This window comes from Nematostella vectensis, chromosome 6, assembly GCF_932526225.1.
Source record: "Nematostella vectensis chromosome 6, jaNemVect1.1, whole genome shotgun sequence".
NCBI classification, from domain to species: Eukaryota; Metazoa; Cnidaria; class Anthozoa; order Actiniaria; family Edwardsiidae; genus Nematostella; species Nematostella vectensis.
Genome location: NC_064039.1, coordinates 6058518 through 6078775, shown reverse-complemented (window position 1 = coordinate 6078775; position 20258 = coordinate 6058518). Strand labels below are relative to the sequence as shown.

The 20258-nt window shown below is 40.0% G+C and overlaps 2 protein-coding genes across 7 annotated transcripts in view; one reads left to right on the top strand and one right to left on the bottom strand.

The window, feature by feature from the left end:
• Positions 1 to 725, top strand: part of LOC5521440 (Hermansky-Pudlak syndrome 5 protein homolog) — an 18795-nt gene extending 18070 nt beyond the window's left edge. For all 3 annotated transcript variants that reach the window (XM_048729556.1, XM_048729555.1, XM_048729557.1), the window contains one exon: positions 156 to 725. In XM_048729556.1, the coding sequence (XP_048585513.1) occupies positions 156 to 244 (89 nt within the window). In that variant the 3' untranslated portion in view covers positions 245 to 725. The remainder of the gene's footprint in view (positions 1 to 155) is intronic.
• LOC5521439 (leucine-rich repeat and IQ domain-containing protein 1-like) lies at positions 679 to 20258 on the bottom strand. 4 transcript variants are annotated; one of them, XM_048729560.1, is made up of 34 exons: positions 19977 to 20258; positions 18921 to 19044; positions 17877 to 17956; positions 17676 to 17757; positions 17340 to 17554; positions 16635 to 16712; positions 16023 to 16085; positions 15865 to 15941; positions 14908 to 15580; positions 14708 to 14874; positions 14579 to 14635; positions 14339 to 14426; positions 13913 to 14065; positions 11259 to 11409; positions 10754 to 10821; positions 10413 to 10538; positions 10044 to 10171; positions 9519 to 9592; positions 9174 to 9267; positions 8772 to 8844; positions 8400 to 8485; positions 8222 to 8279; positions 6213 to 6367; positions 5999 to 6086; positions 5626 to 5760; positions 5312 to 5505; positions 5042 to 5075; positions 4746 to 4963; positions 4519 to 4634; positions 3166 to 3276; positions 2904 to 2982; positions 2567 to 2744; positions 1398 to 1476; positions 679 to 993 (listed from the first exon to the last, which is right to left on the bottom strand). In XM_048729560.1, the coding sequence occupies exons 1-34, from the start codon at positions 20121 to 20123 to the stop codon at positions 848 to 850; spliced, it is 4395 nt and encodes a 1464-aa protein (XP_048585517.1). In that variant the 5' UTR covers positions 20124 to 20258; the 3' UTR covers positions 679 to 847. The 4 variants fall into 4 exon arrangements, with proteins under 4 accessions (XP_048585517.1, XP_048585515.1, XP_048585518.1 ...); XM_048729558.1 differs by having other exon boundaries at positions 14708 to 15580; XM_048729561.1 differs by having other exon boundaries at positions 679 to 945; positions 14708 to 15580.

Here is a 20258-nt window from a genome sequence, read left to right as displayed (position 1 = left end):
TGTTTTGTAAGTGCGGGTTTGATTGATATTGAAAATTTAGAGATAAGTAGTTTCAATACCAAGGCCAACATTGGCGAAAGCTCGATTCAATATTGTTAATTAATTTCACTATCACTAATTTCCTATTTAAAATGTTAATCTTTTTTTGCTTGTAGGTCATGTGTTTCACAGATTTTGCGTCCCCGAGTGCGCATGCGTTGTCTGCTTTCACCAAAATCTTCGCTCATTAGCTGGAGACAAATGAAACTTTCCCCATTGAGTGGGGATAAAACGTTTTCTTGAGACATCTGAGCTCATTGCTGGGAAAGGCTAAACCTCTGCTCATTGGCTGACATTAAAATCTTCGTTGAGTGGCTAGAAACATCTGAGCTGATTGGCTGGTGACATTTGAACCTTTGTTGAGTGGCTAGAGACATCTGAGCTGATTGGCTTCCGTTACCTAGAGCCTCTCCTCATTGTTATAAGAAAGCTAAACATTTGCATATTAACTTGTGGCGGCTGCACCTCTTGGCCAAAAAGCCTCAACAACACAATTATTTTGAAAGGGATGAATTTATATTTTTTTTAACCCAGATACAGCAATATGAAAGTAAACGCACGGGTGCGATTCATTAAATACAACCAAGAGACCATTTTCTTGATACAATCTAGAATTTATATAGAAAACATAAAAATAAATAGTGTAAATATTACATAATTTATTCGATAAAGCTTTAACACATTTATATTTATTTTAATTGGAACTTTGTCCTCAGATTTCGCCAACGAAAGCCAGCCTTTTTAATGTAATAATCTCCCGTCATCCTTTGAAGCAGCGAAAGGTGCATTTCCGGTTATGCGCCCGCGGTCATCTCCGCGTTTTTCTCTCTTTTGTTATGCGCGCACCGGCGCTGTTGCTCTTCTCAGGGGAGCGGCTGCTGACTTCTGATGGGCCCTCGGACCTGGCTGTAAGGTTTGGCACGGAGTGAGTTTTGATTGGTGGAAAGCGGACCTCTACGAGATGAGAATGCAATCACAAGAAGACGGAATAACATGGTTAATACTAGCAACCTTTCAAGTCTTTCCACACTAACATTGAAACATTTGTTATAAAGTTAAAACAGCACAAAGCAGATATTTACTACAAAGCTTCAAAATAATGCTGGGTTTGACTTTTCATTGGTTTGTTTTAGCCATACAAACTTTGTCACCGTTCCGTAGATCCTTTACATATGGTTCACTATAGCGAGCTTAGAAATGGTTAATGACATCATAGTGAACCATATTTGAATGGCCCACCGTTTTCTAATTTTACAAGAGTAGTTGCTGACCAAAATCATAGGTGATTGAGCGCTTCAATGGCTGCTGCACTGCAACAAACAAACAAAAAAAGAAAGAATGTTTTAAGACACTCTTACCTTCGGATGACAGAGAGCCGCCACGGCGACGTGACGTGCTACTTCGAGACAGCGACTCCTGAACAAGCGATGAATTCGACTAAGACGAAAAAGCAAGAGGCAAGAGAAATCGAAATATATACGATATCTGATATCGTAACAGTCAACCACTCTTGCTTCTCACTCCTAACATACATCCCAGTCATGTTCACCCTAACAGACATCCACTCTAAAATCTCACTTCTTTACATCCTAACAGACATCCACTCTCACATCTCACTCCTGTACATGACAGACATCCACTCTCACAACTCACTCCTTTACATGCTAACAGACATCCACCCTCACATCTCACTCCTTTACATCCTAATAACATCCACTTTCACGTCTCGCTCCTGTACATCCTAACAGACATCCACTCTCACATCTCACTCCTTTACATCCTAACAGACATCCACTCTCACATCTCACTCCTTTACATCCTAACAGACATCCACTTTCACATCTCACTCCTTTACATGCTCACAGACATCCACCCTCACATCTCACTCCTTTACATCCTAACAACATCCACTTTCACGTCTCGCTCCTGTACATCCTAACAGACATCCACTCTCACATCTCACTGCTTTACATCCTAACAGACATCCACTCTTACATCTCACTCCTTTACATCCTAACAGACATCCACTCTCACATCTCACTACTTTACATGCTAACAGACATCCACTCTCACATCTCACTCCTGTGCACCCTAACAGACAACCACTCTCACATCTCACTCCTTTACATCCTAACAGACATCCACCCTTACATCTCACCCCAGTACATGCTAACAGACATCCACTCTCACATCTCACTCCTATACACCCTAACAGACAACCACTGTGACATCTCACTTAGTGTACATACTTTACAACAACCACTCACATCTCATTTAGTGTACACTCTTTACAACAACCACTCTCACAACCCCCTCTACTGTATACTACCACGTACAACCACATCTCAGTAATTTTCATACCAGCAGACAACCACTTTCACGTCTCACTCCTGTACAGCCTAGACAGCCACGCTCACAACTCAATCCTCTATATCCTAATAGACAACCAGTTCAGATGATTCCCCTCTAGTGTGGACGTGTCACATTATATCTCCTGCCAGATGTAAGTCTTCCAGTTTGTACTCACCACAAGCGGCACGTTCCTTCCTGCGAGTGATACCGGATCCATGTGAGGCAGGTTGACCGGGGCTTGTCCGGGTCTGCTTGCCACCGGACTCTTCTTGATTCTAGGCTCAGCACTCTGGTCATTGAGAGACATGGCCTCCGGCTCGTCTTGATGGATTACACCTTGGTTATACACCCAGCTGAAAAAAAATAACGTTCTATCGTATTGCAATTGATCAACGACTCAAACGTATGAACAATACTTGTGCTTTACCATCGATCAAGACGTAGTCGATGGCGACGGAACTATCGCAAATTTATAGATTTTTGCTTAACTAAGTCCCATGTACAGGGCTCACCTGTAAGTCATCTGTGCTTTAGTCCGTCGTTCATTGATAGGTGTGGTACTTCCTGTGCGGAGTAGGCCAGCATCACGGGCTGAAGATAGAACACAAAGCGCAACAAAACTTTATAGCGAGTGTGAGGACGGCTAAAAAGTTATAGTCATATGGCAATGAAATTCATCCTCCTAGCTGTAGATGGGCTGAGCTAGATCTTTTGAACTTGTGTACGCTAAAACAGTTGCGACTGTTACAGAAAAGACTACAGTAGCTGTCTTACCAGCGAAATACTCCATGCGCTTTGGGGGTTCTCGTTTCGGAGGTGGCCTGACTTCTCGAAGTTTATTCGCGTCGTCGAGTTTCTTGAAAAGCGCAAGACGCTTGGTAGGATCTAAACAATGGGGTATTCCTTGGTGTTACGGAGAGCTTTGTTTTTGGTGCTCAAGGCCTTTGCACTCTATTTCATTGTCTCGTTCTAAGGTCTTTGTTTTTGGCTTTTGTTCCATTGTGTTTTTGGTGCTGGTGCTCCGTAACACCAAGAAACTACCAAACAATGTTATATCTAGTCAGATAGTATGTCTTTGGAACGCAGTGTTGGTGCATTCACATCCTAACAGATAACTACACTCACAATTGTACATCTGAATTTGAGCAGTTAACCACTCTCATTTCCTTGTCCTGCGCATCTTATACAACAACCACTCTCATATCTCTCCTTTTATCTCACCCTAAATCTCTTCTATTGTAACAGAGGCACTTTCACATCTCATTCCTGTTCATTTTTAGCACACGATTACATTTCACTATGGTGCAATGCAAGCACACAACAACTTTCACATCTTACTCTTGTACATCCTAAACAACAGTCACTCCCACATCTCCCCTATACATTGAACAGACATCCACTCTATCATTTTTTCCCAAGCATTACTTTACATCCTGACAGACATAATTTCCCTTTCTCTACTGCTATCCTTAAAACAAACACCCTCACATCCGACTCCAGATAACCACTCTCAATCTATTTCCCCAGTCTCAAGTCTATCTCACTCGTGTACATCCTAAACATGGCCACTCCCAAACCTCACTCGTGTTCATACTTGACATAGCCTATCCCAAATCTTACTCGTGTACATACTAAACATCACCATTCCAAAATCTCACTCGTCTTCATCCTTGACATAGCCTATCCCAAATCTTACTCGTGTACATCCTATACATAACCATTCCCAAATCTCACTCGTGTACATCCTAAACGTACCACTCCCAAATCTCACTCGTGTACATCCTAAACATAACCACTCCCAAATCTTACTTGTGTACTTCCTAAACATAACCACTCCCACATCTCACTCGTGTACATCCTAAACATAACCACTCCCAAATTTCACTCCTGTACATCCTAAACACAACCACTCCCACATCTCACTCGTGTACATCCTAAACATAACCACTTCCAAATCTTCGTATATATCCTAAACAGAACCACTCCCAAATCTCATTCGTGTACATCCTAAACATAACCACTTCCAAATCTCACTCGTGTTAATCCTTAACATAGCCACTACCAAATCTCATTCGTGTACATCCTAAACATAACCACTCTCACGCCTTCTGTACTAACAATTCTTACTTGAACACCCTAACACGAAACCCTCACCAAGCAGTTTTCGCTTTCTTGCTGGATTGTATTTCATTCGATTTGCTCGCTTCCACATCAACTCTGCAGTCGAGACATCTTTCAAGCCCCTTAGTAGAGATAAAAGCCCTAAGTATTCACGTATGTATTCATGTATGTATTCACATTTGCAAATTCGTATTGATCCAAATATTTCAAAAATATCACAAAAACGCACGCACCACTCGCTACTTAGCTCTTCGGCGCGATGGGTCATGTGACTCTGGGTCCCTGATGTGACGGATTGAAGGTCTTGATCCATGGTGTCTATAGGAATCGACATCCCAGCATGCCTCGAGCGCCCAATTGTATCTGCCATTGCGGGAGAGCCTGCTGACCGCCATGCATGACGTGGTTTCCATTCGTCGGAAGATTCGGTGTTTTGCCCATATGTTCTTCCCTGTAGAAAATTGCAGGCGTATTTGGTCATTCACATTTTCAAAACAGAAAAGAAAAAGAAAAAAGTGAAAACGATTACCTTAGTAAAGTTGGCAGCAGGTAGGGCAGGTCCTCTGAAATTTAAAATTGATATAAGTTTCAACGTATATTTAATCGCCTACTACAAATTACAGTACGAAACTGGTGTGTCAGTATACAATGTACATATTTAACAATTATTTCTTAACCACGTATATAGTGCGAGAGGAATAATCAAATCACGCTATAGGTATTGCGGTATTGATGCACAGAGCAACGATTCATATTACAAATATTCATATTACAAATACTATGCTTATATAAGGGTTACCGGGAGGGCAGCTGCGGCATGTCGGTGGGTGTCCATCCAGTCTCGAGATATCCCTCGTCCAAGTCGAATGCTGTGAGGTCTACTTCTTCATCATAGTTAAACTCGTCATCTTCCTCGTCCCCCACGTACGTGAACTGCGCAGTCTGAAGCGCATGTGCAATACGCCGACGCACTCGGTAACCTCGGTAGTGTGCCTACAAATGGGTTAATGGGTCAACCAGAGATTGATGTGGATGCGTGACTGAGCGACTAAGTTCACTGAAAGAGTTGACTGAATAAATGAGTTGACTTAGTGATAAGTTGTTTGTAAACACCTGAATCGTTGTAGCAGCAGCGTGGTGACGTGCATCCCATAATGCCCTTCGTGCTCTCGAGATTCGCTGGGGCCTTGGCCGAGAACGAACGTGGTAACCTCGCCATGCTGCTTGAATTGTAACGGCTGCCATCCACTGTTAGGAGTTAACAGGACAAGTATCAAATGCACTTTAAAACCGATAACTTGTACCTCTAAGGGAAATAGTTGTTTTGCTGACATTTATAACACTAGCTCTTTGTTGAAGCAGAAGACGAAGGGCGTGTGTAGAGAAGAGAGCTACTGTAAGTCAAACAAACAACTCTGCATTTTCTAACAAGGAGCTAAGCACTAAAATATCTGCAAGAGAATTCCTCCCTTTGAGATGGTCTCACCTTTTGCATTTGTACTTCAATGCGGTGGCGGATGCTCCAACCACGAAACAACGCTTGAATCTTAGTAGCCGCCACTTCTTGCCTTTCACTATGACAGCAAAGGGACAACAGTCATTCGATACACAGGAGAGATATGTGAGAGTGGTTGTTGTATCGGATGCACAGGAGTGAAATGTGAGACTGGTAGTCTGTTAAAAGCATCACCATACAGTACCGTGTTTGTCTCGTGGTATCTGCTGTAGGCGGGGCAAGGGGCGTCGCAGTAGGTCTAGGTCTGGATGCAGGTTGTAGCGGGCTCTCGGAGTAAAATGTCTCGTGCTGAATGAGGTGTTCAACTGCCAGATCGTGCCACTCACGGTAATGCTTACGCTGATAAAATAGAGAAATGATAACAATGGCATGGGGGCCCAACCATCCTCCGCTTTTGAAGAATTCAAAGACTTCAGTCGTCGAAAAAAGACACAGAAGCAGAATCTTAATGAGAAGGGTAAACAGAAGAACCAGGGACATCAACAACGACGCCGACATTACTGCTTTGTGCGAGTAAAGCACAACAAGAGCACGGGCAGAAATGATATTAGTACCAACAGCCGGGAACAACGCAAACTAACATAACCTAAGAACGGCAATAAGGACAAAAAGAAACAATAAAAGCAGAAACACCAATGATATAGTAGCAACATAAACGTAGACTGAAATCATCACCATCTTGTTATAGTCCAGTCAATTTGCTCAAAAAAGGGACTAATTGCAACACAAGGTTTTTAACGGTTTCTTGCACAGAAAGTATCCCTCTATAACATACTAAAAGTCTAAAAAGAAATGAAGCACGCAAACATCCCGAAAAAAGCTCTATCTTGAACAGCTGCCTTTGCGCGGATGTAGGGTGAGCAGAAAAGCTTCTTGAACGATGCCCCGTATCTTACCCGTATTCATGGAAGGTGGTATCACAACCAAGACGCGCATGGATAAAAAGCAAAAAATAAAATGAGAAATAACATTAACACTTTTCCCTAGCAGCTCATTTATGGCCGTCATTCCCCACATCTTCGTGTAGATTTGGATTTCGGCTCCGGTAGATGTCATTGGTCACCATGCGGAAATATCGTCACCAACAGGAACGGTGATGCTAATCGTGTGGACGATTTTACCGCAGCTTTCCACATAAGAAATCATCTATTCGATTCTCCATCAGCTTCCGTGTCCATTGTGCCACAACCGCTTTTTCCCTCGGGCACTTGCTCAACATTTAAAGAAAATTTTGCCACACTCATCATAGAGTCTAACAATGCTGGAGGAAAGCTTTAGAGCTCAAGTGAAAAATGTTTTGAAAGGTCTTCTGGGGATGACCTAGAATTGAGGGCTGAAACGACAGCTCTAACATGTACGACGTCATTGTCAATAGGCACTGCCGATTGCGAGGTCGTGCTTCTCAACATTAACTGCGCTGTCGGCTCAGACACCCGTACAGGTGTTTTTCAGTGCATTGTCTTAAAAAAAGTCTTGCAAAAATCAAACAAACTCAAACTAATGATGATAACTACATGATTTGCTTGATTCTCCTTCTAAATACCCGTAAAGATAGCTAAAAACCTGTGGATTTTGCCCAAAACAGATCAGCTATAGCAAATAACGGTGACTTTATCCAGATTGTGTAGAAATATATATTTCTTATCATCTATAGTGGTATAAATTTGATTTTTTTTACAGTATGTGTATTTCTCGTGATTTTCATGATTTGGGATTCCTGTGGTTTTTCATACATTCGATGCTTTTTTTCGGGGTGTTTGCGTGCTCCGATTTTTTTTAGACTTTTAGTATGTTATAAAGGGAGACTTAATCAATACAAAAACGTTGAAAAACCTTGTGTTGCAATTAGTCCGATCTTAAACCGTAGATTGATTGGACTATTCGCATAGTAAGGTACCAAGTGCGAGAAGTCATCTATTTAATTCAGCTGCGTTTGATAAGCTATAGCGATATATTTAATTTAATATGGTATATAAAACATAAACAAATGTTTTTGGTGTTTTTTTTTTTTTCGAGATTTGGTCTCATAATATGTCTTCCAATAAATAATGAAATCAATAGTCATGGTGTGGCTAACTATGGCCCTCTACACTGATAGAACGTCAGATGAACATACGTTAAGATAAAAAAAACAACATTGCAGCAATTACTACGTAGCTTCCTTTGTAACAATGACATTGTACTATAAAATACCTTAAGGTCTAGTCGTTCTATGACCTCAACAGAATCCTTGACCTCAACGCTTAGATTCCTAATGAACGATAGATGGTCATTAGAAGTTCAATAACAAAAAGTGAAAAAGTAAATTACTGGTGATAATCAATAATAATGAGAAGTCGCACAACAATGTTAAAAAGTTCGTATGCCGAACCTTGTCTCTCGCTTGTGCTTTTCTTTCATGTCGTCTTGTTCCTTTGCTTGCCGCTTGCACATTACAATAAACGGCGTTTCAACACTCTGTTGGGAGAAACGTATTTTGAGCCTCTAAGGATGTAGCCAGCGAGGCGAGCGTTTCTGTAGGACTTCAGCAAAAATAGAGACATAGAGAAAAGTGGGACCACGCAAAGAACCTCTTGCTCTTAATTTGCGCGAAACCTCCTGGAAACCTTTACTTACCTTGACTTATTCTACTAAGAATGTATACAGCTTTTAAGGGAGTGATTCACTTTCATGGGGAAGATATTGTATAAGAAATATTATTTCTGATTTAGTACAAATATTGGAATAAATGGCAAGCTCTTACCTTATTTGCTGAAGGGGTTAGTATTTCATTATCAAATATCTTCAAGTTAGGAATATCTTGGCTGATTGCATTTCTGGATATTCAATAAAAGATAAGATTGCTTAATAAATAAATAAATCGCGTTGAAGGTACAGAAATTAGCCTCAGCAAGCCGCCATTAGATTCATTTCTAACAACGGAGCACATCTCAGATCCAAAAAAGTTTTTTTTTTTTCGTGAAGGGAGGAAAACCCAGGAAAAACCCTTGGAGCGAAGGCGAGAATCAACTCTCATCACAAATAGGAATGGAGCCTCACACCGACACACACTGGTACATCCAATAGCTACGCAGCCGGCCCAAATAGACGAACTTGGGCTTTGAGAATTGACCACTAAAATAAGGTACCACTGTATTGTACGGACCTTAGGTGAGGGTCTTCTGAGACAGGGTTCCCATCAACACTGAGCTCTTCCAGATAAGAACATTCCTTGAGGCCAGGCACCAACCCTTCAACGTCTGAGAACCGACAACAGAATAGGAAAATATTTCCAGGTAAGTGACTAATAAATTCAATAAAACATTGATTTAGGACAAAAGAAAGTTGTCATTCTATAATATCGATTACACAGGCAATCACACAGGAAACCCAAAAAGGAAGACAGAAACTTACAAGTGGACAAAAACAGTTGGAATTATCAGAATTTCGAATTTTGATGGATACTAGCAGCTTGACGCCAGTAAGAGCGACCAAAAAAACAAAACCTCACCTGTGATAAGATTATGGCTGATGTCCAGCTTCGTCAGTAGAGGGAGTCCGCACAAGGCATCGATAAATGAGATGCTAATGAAGAACACAGATTATTCATATTCCACACGGCGTAATTTATACAACAAACGAATTACAAAAAATGCCTTGTAAGGCTTGCTGTTAGTGCAAAGGGCAAAGGTAAATGATTGGTTTATTGCGAGGGGAACGCCTACATGAACCAGCGCGCTTATTTCAAGACATTAGCTCTATATGAATATCTGTCAGAACTCATTATTCTCTTTGTTTGATAATAAAAGAGAGCAGCTTGTGAATGGTGAATGCCTTCCATTTAGTATTTTTTTATTTTAGAAGGAGCTAATACGGAAGAAGTCGTTTATTGGAAGCTGGTAGTATAGGTGCATACTCAGAGCTCTTTGGGAGGTCTTTGGGGATCCTCGCCAAACGTCTCCTAATTTTTCAATAGAAAGCGCTGAAACCTTCAGTGGGTTTTTCATTAGATATTATATCCTTATTCATGTCTTACCTATTTTGACTAACTGACAAGGTCTCGAGGAGCGGTAGCCACGACTTGGCAAGTGGTTCCAGTGTACATATGCTGTTGTCGTCCAGTCTTAGCTCCCTCAGCAGGACGTGGTTGGTAAGGCTTGGAGGCTGTAAGGGAGGATACATTAAATGCATTATTACCTTGCTCTAGACCGGAGAATGGCGTTTAAAAAAGAAAAAAACTATGCATACCCAGTAAAAAACAATAGACATACCCATTTGGAAAGTATTGAGCTAAATAAAATATATCAGAAGAAAAATTCATTAAAATTTTATGCTATTGTATCTTCAGACGAGAAAAAACATTAATAAAAACAATTGTGACCAATGTGGTAAGAATGTTATTCACCTGCAAAAGGTTGTTGGCTCGAAGGTCAAGATTTTCTAGTAATTGACACCCTTCGATCTCCTTCACATTTGGGAGGTGGTTATGCGCACAAGATAGCGTCTGAAGCACTCGCAGACTTGATAACCCCTGAAGGTAGTAAAGCCAAAGTCAATACTTTGTCCTAGCTTTTCTTCAGTCAAAAATCGACAACGTGTATTGTTTGTGTGAAAACTTCCTAGGTAAGACTGAGTAATGGGAAAAAGCAAACTGTATCTACCTTTTTTAAATGGAGCCCCTAAAATAAATGACCTTGTGTTAAGGTTGCTCTATCGCCAACCCAACTCTTCTGAGCCACACATTACCTTTGTTGCTATCAACTGATTGTGATCCAGAGAAAGTTTCTGCAGTTTGGAACAGGAAGCTATATCACCTAAAATAAAATACGCAAACGTATCAACCATCTTATCAAAATCTAATAATAAAAACACTACAAACAAAAAAACCGATTATTTATGCTCATGCACTTCTGTTGTATTATGAGTTATATGGTGGCTGTCAGGAGTGCTTTTCTATGCCTCCAACACGACCACGTCTGCGGTGAAAGGCTTGACAAATTTAATGTTCGTATGCTCGAGTAATGCTGCTCTTGAAGTGAGCCCTTGGGGACGGGCCCAGGGTTTAATGTCCTTATCTGTAAGGACCTAAAATGCAGCAAAGAGACCTCCCTTTCAGATAAGGCAATAAGATTACAGTCGGAATTTGAGCCTAGGTCACATCAATAAGGGGTCCGTATTCTAAGGCCATCTGATCGATTCTAAATGTTATCTGACTAGTATAGGACAAGCCTTTTCTTACTACACAGCTCACCTAGTCGTGTTATTCTGTTGCGAGATGCATCAATACACCGCAGAGACTTGCAGTCTTCAATTCCTTGCACTGAAGTAAGGTTGTTCTCCTTTAGACATATGTGCTCAAGGCGCGGTAAGGCTCCACAGTTTACAAACTCGACCTTGTTATTCTGAGAAAACATTGTCCAAAGGTGTCAAATGACGTGCAAAAAATAGTGGAAGATCAGGTGGCTCGTTATCACGCCATGGTAATGCTTAGTGACTTTAAAGAAGGATAATAACTGCGCCATTTTATGCTCCTGATCAATGGCGAGTCACACAAAGCATCCATTTCAATCGCCTTACTCAAGTAACCAAGATATTTTCAATCAAGTATAGTCAATAACATTTTTTTTTTTTTTCGAACCTTCGAAAAAAGCGTGAGCGTGAGCATGAGGCGGATATATAAAATTACAATAACAAAAGGAAATGAAATAAATGTAAAAGGAAAAAGAATACAAAATAAAGTAATAATGTAACACTACTGTCTCTTCATTTTAACATTATATGCAAAATTCACTGGATAACAGCTCCTTAAATTTAGCAAGAGTTGGTGCCTCTATTATGTTATTTGGCAGTAAGTTCCACTCTTTAAGCGAGCGGGTTAAAAAGCTAAATTTAGAAGTATTTGTGTTCGAAGGCAGGTTTATGAACCTCTTGGGGTGAGAGGAGCGAGTAGATTGCTTGCGAGTTTGTAGGAGATCTTTGGGAATATTTATGTTTACAAGGCCATACACCATTTTGTAGAACATAGTAAGTCTCGCCATCTTCCTTCGTAGCTGGAGGGAGGGCCATTTGAGTTCTTTTAGTAAGCCTGTCACAGTCCCTGGTTCATAAATGTAGCAGTTCTTTGCGAATCTTGCCGCTCTCCTTTGTACGCTCTCTAGGTCCTTTATTTGCTTCTGGACATGTGGATCCCACACACTAGAAGCAAATTCCACACGTGGGCGCACGAGGGTAGTGTACGCTATTTCTCGAACAAAATCAGGGCAAGCCCCAAGATTTCTCCTTATAAAACCGAGTGATTTGTTAGCCTTTCCAACAATATTAGTGACATGAGTGTTCCAGTTCAGATTTGAGGACAACTCTACACCCAAGTATGGGTGGCTCTGAACAGCTTTTAATGGAGTCCCACCCAGCGTATAATTATAAACAATGGGAGACTTGGATCTATGTATTCTGATAATATTACACTTGTCGGCGTTGAATGACATTTGCCATGTTTTAGACCATTTAAAAAGGAGATCAAGGTCTTTCTGAATAACTGCTGCACTCTGTGGGCCTTCGATTAGGCCATATAAGATGGTGTCATCCGCAAAAAGTCTAATACGTGAAGTAATCCCGGAGTTGATGTCATTGATGAACAAGAGGAACATCAGTGGTCCCAGGACAGTCCCTTGGGGGACCCCTGATGTGACTCTGGTTGATTTTGATGTCTCCCCCTCTACAACAACTGTTTGATTTCTGTGGATTAGCCAAGACCTGACCCACGTAAGTGGCTTTCCACGGATACCGTAAAAATCAAGTTTCTGAAGCAGACGCCCATGGGCAACCCTATCAAAAGCCTTTGAGAAATCAAGTAGAATGCAGTCAGTTTGGTTTCCTTGGTCAAGATTGTAACACAGTTCGTGGAGCACAGTGATGAGTTGCGTCTCGCAGGAATACTTTTTCCTGAAGCCATGTTGTATATGTAGGAGGATATTATTGCTGTCGAGATGGGACATTAGGTGGCGAAACAAAATGTGTTCCATGATTTTACAAGTGATTGACGTTAAAGATATAGGACGATAGTTAGAAGCTAGGGACTTATTCCCTTTCTTAAAAATTGCATGAATGTTAGCATTGCACCAATCCTTGGGAATCTGCCCAGTAAGAAGTGAGTAGGTGAACAGCTTTTGCAAAAAGGGGGCTAGCTCTTCAGCTGCAGTTTTTAGTATCCAACAAGGGATTTGATCGGGTCCACTAGCTTTGTGCACATCAACACTCTTTAGGAGCTTAGCAATACCACATATCAGACTTTATTCGTAGATTGATATTTTGAAGTATCCTTGCGAAAAAACCGCTGTATTTTTAGTGATAAACAATAACAAAGGAGTGACCGACATTCTTTAAGCCTGATGCACTGGGTGAGGAAAATTTCAAGCGTGCTCACCGCTTCACGAGGCCAAAAACTCACTGTGTGCAGACGTCAATCGGACGAGCTCACATCCTCACACGCAACTGATGCAAAATCCTCTCCTGCTTGAACTGCAAGTTTTTGTCCGTGAGCAAGCTGTGTGTGTGAAACTTATGCGGGCTTTATGAAGCACAATTCCAGCTTACCTATATGCTAATTCGTTTAGTGGTCTCAGCATAATTCCAGCTTACATATATGTTAGTGTGCTCAATGACCATAGCACGATTAGCTATACGTAATGGGGCTTAGTGATCTTAGAATGAATTCAAGCTTACCTATATGTTACCGGGCTTAGTGGTCTTAGTATGATTTCAGCTTACCTATATGTTATCGGGCTTAGTGGTCTTGCATGATTCCAGCATACTTATCTGTTAGTGGTCTCCATGACCTTATCATGGCTCTAGATTAACCACTTTCAGGTGTTACCATAATAAGTATTACGGATGCGCTTGAGATACCTCCACATTCAGCTCCTCCAGGCTTTGACATTCCTCAAGACCCTCAACAGCCACCAGACCACAGTCAATCAACACAAGGGACATGAGTGCCGGGCAACGCTTCATGGCCTGTATCTTACATGCTGGTGCATGCGTAACATGGACATAAACAACCTGATGAACAAGAATAGCATGGATATGTTAGTAACAGATCACAATCATGGGTAAAATGGAAACTGGGATGCTATCTGGTCTTTACATTGTAAAATTCTGACTCTTCTGGGGGAAGGACAGTAGGAATGAAGAGGAGAATAAAATAGCCTTTCATTGTGTTATATATATATATATATATATGGCCGCTTAAGACAAAATAGCTTATAGTTATTATAGTCTTTTTGCAATCTCAAACAAGATGGTTTATGCTGAAGGTGTGAAGTATATACTTGCCTTGTGAAGTGGTGTCCCGGGAGGCGATGACACAAGCAGCTGGTCCTCGGTAAGGGAAGGTAGGTTTCTGCTGGCTGAAAATGGTCTCCTAAAATAACACAAACATCATCATAAGTACTGTAATATCAAGAGTTATTTGCCATAAATTCGTAAGGTCTTGACAACTTTTTTAAATAGCTGTTAATGAAATTGATGGATGAAAAAATGAATGGATTTATTGCTCAAGCCAGACCAGCTCACCTTGATCTTGGCTTTCCTCTGGCGACTGGTTGACTTCTGTTTTCGAATGTTTGTTGGCTGAAAAAGGAAAAAAAATTATCAGTGAGATTTGTATTAAACAACTCTAAACGTGTCTTATCATAGCCTTACCTCCAGGGAGTGTGTTGTTTCAGCCAATCTTGCCTTAAACACTCTAAATTTGCTGAGGTTTCAGATATAGTACCATTCTTTGAATCACTTTCATTGTTATCTTCCTTAGTAATACAATTTGATTTATCTAACACCTCGGCCATCTTGTTCAGAATTTGCTCTTTTTTATTCTGCTCTTCTTGCTTCCTTGATTCTTTTTTTCTTTGCTTTCCCTCTTGCTCTATTTTCCTTTTCTCTTCTTGTACAACTCTGTTCCTTTCAGCTTCCTCCTGTTCTTTTCTCTTTCTTTCCTCGTCTGCTTTCCTTCGATTTTCTTCCTCATCTTTACTCCTCCTCTCCTCTTTCAATCTTGCTTCTTCTTCTTTTATTCGTTTTTCCTCAGCTTCTTTCCTTCTCCTATCTTCTTCCTCTTTCCTCTTTTGTTCTTCAAGTTTTCTCTTTTCTTCTTGCTCTTTTCTTCTTGCCTCTACTAAACGTTCTTCTTCTTCCTTTCGCTTTTTTACTTCTCCCTCCCTTTTCCTTTTTTCTTCCTCTTCTTTCCTTGCCTCTTCCCTTTGTCTATCGTCTGCTTCCTTTCTTTTTCTCTCCTTCTCTAGTCTTATTTGTTCTTCTTTGACTCTTTTCTCTTCAGCTTCTTTCCTTTTCTTTTCCTCCTCTTTTTTTATTTCTTCTTCCATTCTCCTTTGCTCAATTTCTTTGGCTTTTTTCTCTTCAGCCTCTTTCCTTTTTTGTTCCTCTTCTTCAATGCGTTTTTTTTCCTGTGTTTTCCTTTGCATCTCTTCGACTCTCTCAATTCTCTCCAGCTCTTCTTCTCTTTCTCGTTTTCTCTGCCTGTTTCGTGCTTCTAAAATATCTTTGTACTTGGAGTAAACCCTGGAAAAAAGTATAATGCTCTTAACAGTAAAGCTCTGATCATTGTGAAGGGTGGGTGTTATTTATACCAAAAATCCTGTTAAGTCTGTTTTCTTCAAAAAACTAAACTGTCTAACAGAAAAAGTTAATACCTTTTCATCCATTATTTTAATATTTAAGTTTTCAAAACCAGTATACTTTGAATTCAAAGATTTAATTTTATTTCAGTTTGAGTCATGGCACAGCAAAGTCATGAACTTCAGTTATCTAGAGTCTTTATTAAATCTATCAAAATTGCTACAAACCTGTGTCCCCTATAAACTTTTTGTATCATAGTTGAAGCCCTTCGTAGCTCTGTTTCTTTGTTGAAAGCCTCTTCTCTCTAAACATCAAGAAAATATTATTTTATCCAAGAAAACTGCCCAGTGTTTGTAGAATTGAATACAACATTGTCCTTCTGTACCTTCATTTCTTCCAGTGCAGTTTGCTCTTTTGCTTTCTCCACTTCTAGTTCATTTAGCTGAGCCTATCAAGAAATAAAAACAAGAAAAATAGCATTTTTCCATAGAGATAAAAAATTCCGGGGAGGGACTCTCCAGAAATGTAGAAGGGGGTGATTATCTATCTTGAAGGGTATAAAATCAACCAACTGCTATTCCTTAGGGGGTGTTTCACGGTTCTTCTGCTTCTGCTTCTTTAAGTAAAACATTTTTTCCACCACACCCAATTTGCTATCTCTTAGGGAAAAGAATTTCTGTTGACCATGCCCAAAGTGCTATCCCTTAGGGTTCAAATTGATTTTGCAAACAATAACCCCCATCCGGTTTTATAAAAGTCCCCCCCCCCCCAGGAAAATAAATACAGAACAGTGGGTTAAACAATGCTAACAAACTCAAGCCAGAAAAAGTAAAGAACAAGATGTACTTGTGCATACTCGTACAACATTTGCTTTTGTACTATCTAACAGAAATCTTATTTTTTTAGTAGCACAGTGCAAAAACAATTAAAGTCCACATGCTTCCCTTCTCCTAAGTTGACAGGTCAGATGAATTAATGCTCATTTCAGTCTTTGTACCTTAAAATCTTCTTCAAGCTGTTGGATGGTCTCCTTCTCCTGCTCTTGTAAAGTTTCCTTTAAACTTTCCTGTTGAGCCTAGCAAAATGGATTTCAATTAAACACTTTTAAAGGGCTATGACTTGATTTTTTGTGTATGTGCCTTATAAGTTAACTCCAATCCACCAGAGCAGGAATGACAGGCCCAAATGCATCCAACGGTTCTGTCTGTCATTTGCTTAATACAATGTACCATTTAGATCATCATGGACTATCATCCCTTAGTGTGGTCATGTAGGTAGGAGGAATGGAGATGCAACAAGATATCATTCATGCTCTGACTGGCTGAATGAGTGTTTCATATCATGCTATTATTTTCTCTGCCCAAAATATAAGTTCATAATAAAAAAAACCCAAACGTCCTATTTGGCACAAATGTATATATTTAGAAAGTGGCTTGGGGAATCTAATATTTAAAAATACAAAAATGGAAAAGTAAAATTCCAAATTGGAATAGACCTGACTTTCTCCATGCAAAACAAACATTGTGCAAGAAATTCACTTCAGTGAATCAGTCCTCACACCTCTCCACCATGCCTTACAGGAAACTCTACTCAGAAACTAGATGTACTGATGGTTATACTGTAGCTCTTCCCTAAGCATCTACACCACAAACATACAGTAAAATACAAGCCACAGCCATTATAAAGTTCAACATGATACTACCTTTTGTTGTACAGCTACATCTTTCTGTTCTTTAATGAACTCCTGCTGTCGTCTCTCTCGTTCTTTCCTCTCTCTGCTCATTCTTTCTTCCTCTTTCTTTCTCATTTCTGCGTAAAGAGCTTCTCTATGCTGGATTTTAGCAGCCTGCTTCTTCTCTAACTCTTTGATTTGTTGCTGAGCAGCAACCTCTAGAGCCATGGTTGTGTCATTTACATCTGAGAACAAATATCGTGAAAGGGCTCTTCAGAGTCAGTGAGACTGAGTTTGGCACCAAAATCATTTGTAATAATAGAAGAACATTTAGAAATTTGTAATCATCCAGAAAAAAGTTCATACCAGGTGAAATGACAGCAAGGGCCATACTATCTGCATTTTGCTTTTCTTCATTCAATTCTTCTTCATTTATTTCAGAGAGTACCTGAAATTCAGTCATATATGTAAGTCATATAAACTTCTATTTATGTGTTGCATGATACAAAAATATACAGAAAAAGTCAGCTAACCTAAAGATTGAGAGAAAACAGATACATGGTTTACCTGGTTGTGAAGAGAAATTGGATCTTCATACTCATCTCCAAGAGCTTCTTTTATTTTTCTAGCAAGTCTTTCCTCGTCACCTAATTCCAGGTGAAAGTGAATATTAGCTACAATTATTAGATAATTGAACTTGTATGTTGCACTCTTCTTGCAAAAGGTTGAACACAGTTTGGTAGGTGGATGTATTATGGTGATGGTATGAAGTATAGAGATGGCACTGGAAACTTTACATGTTCTGAATTTGAAGGAAAATGATTGACTTTCACAAGCTACAGTAGCACAATTGTGCGATTAAAAACACAATTTCATTGGGAAGATCAGTTCTGTGCATAGAGTGTGTGTCTGTGTGTATGGGGGGAGGTTAAGCAGGAGAAAAGGCTGAATTAAGCAAAGCAGGGATTTCCCTGCTACTTGCATGGTATTCATTTTCATCTGCATTGTAAAAATGCAGCCCCATAACCAGAAGGTTTCGCAGGGGGAAGGTTTTATTTGGCCATTTAGTAGCCCATTTTCATTAGGCATCTCCTTTTAGCTTAAATTGTTTTTCCTTTCATTTGAGCTCTCATTAGGTTGAGTTGTTCTTCTGATCCCCCCGGCTATGGGCCAAAAATAATCAAAAAGTGCCACAGCATAAGCCATCATGTTTCTTTTCACAGCATCATGGTCTTCTGGTTGTGTCATAAAAGCATAGAAGTGTTAATGTTGTCATGACACCAAGATACTTTGTAAGAAACAAGAAACCATAACCCCGAGGCCCTTGGGTTAAGGCCTGGCTAAACTAGGCAACATGTCGAGCGTCTCCTAAATTTCCCCTAGTTTAGCCACCGCCACAAACATGTAGTGTGTGACAAATTTTGTAGAGCGCAACAAAAAAAATGTTTCACAACTATCTGAGAAACATTTCTTTGTTGCTTCTACGAGATTTGGTGTGCGCTACAATGTCTCTTTGGGTGGCTAAACTAGGAGACATGTCGCACGCTACATGTTGTGCTCGACATTTCGCCTAGTTTAGCCAGGCCTTTTAGCATCTCAAGCCACACCCACCCTTGTTGTCAAGTGGAATCAGCTCCAGCACTGAATCACACTCCCTGACACCCTCCTCTGCTCCATCTAGACGGGCATGAACAGCATTAAGATACTCCTGTAGAGTGTCTGGTAGGTCATATGTCTGTTGATAAATCATTATACATCACATATATAAATCACTATATAGGGAAATAGTTTATAAATTAAGAAATAAATATAGCAGATCTTGACTTTTATATTTCATCAGATCCCCAAGGGCTATACCGTATTTACTGGAATAAGCGCCTCCCTCAAATACGTTCCTCCTCCGAATAAGCCTCCCCTTTGAACCAAAACTATTCATAAGGACCTCCCCGAATAAGCGCCCTCCTCCCCTCACCAGGTTTTATGTAACTGAGAAAAATCACTATCATAATGTAGTTTTAAGAGAAAGCACTGGAGCTCATAGAAAGGACAAGAGAGTATTTAATGGATGAAAATTGAAAAAAGCTGCTTCAAGTTGTAATAATGATATAGCGGAAAAAAAATGTAGTGTAAAATTGATTTTGAATAAATAAAAACACTACGGCCTTTTGTTCTAAATTTTTTTAAATAAGCGACTCTTTTTAATAAGGGCTTACCTCGAATATGCACCCCGTCTGACAGTTGATAAAAAATTATAAAGCCCTGGGGTGCTTATTCGAGTAAATACGGTTAGCTGACTAGAGTACAAAAGTTAGGACAAAACACTCATGAGAATACAACACAACAAAACAGACAGTCGAAAAATTTAATAAGCGCCGAAGCATTTATCTAAGTAAATACACTCATAAGAATACAACACAACAAAACAATAAACAAACGGAGTCATAGACCTCATCACTGAATAACTTGAAATCACTTTATTTTTATGGTGCTTATCTTATAAGGACAGTGTTTAAAGGCAGGAAGGAATTTGTGTTTGGTTTTTACGCGCTCTCAAGGAACTGTTTTTTTACCATCTATCTTTGTTCTCTAGCAGATGCATAAATAAACTAACGGTTATCATGGAGGATTTGACGGACTGAAAGATAAACGTCGGGTTCATGTCAATACCTTAGTAATAGTAATATCAGAACCGATGTCACTCTCATCTAATTCTTCAATTTCAACGATTTCCAGGTCGTCTTCAGTGATCGCTTCAAGTTCTCGCTGAATTTCGGCCTCAAAATCCACATCATTATCACCAGCAATTTTAGTCATGGCTGCATGTGGTGATTATACCAGCCGACTCCGCTATAGGGTTCTGATCAGAGTCATTTTGGAGGTTTCTTCCTTCATCTCCAAGCGATAGTTTAGATCGCTGCTAGGGCGCCATGTTTATACCCACAATGCACC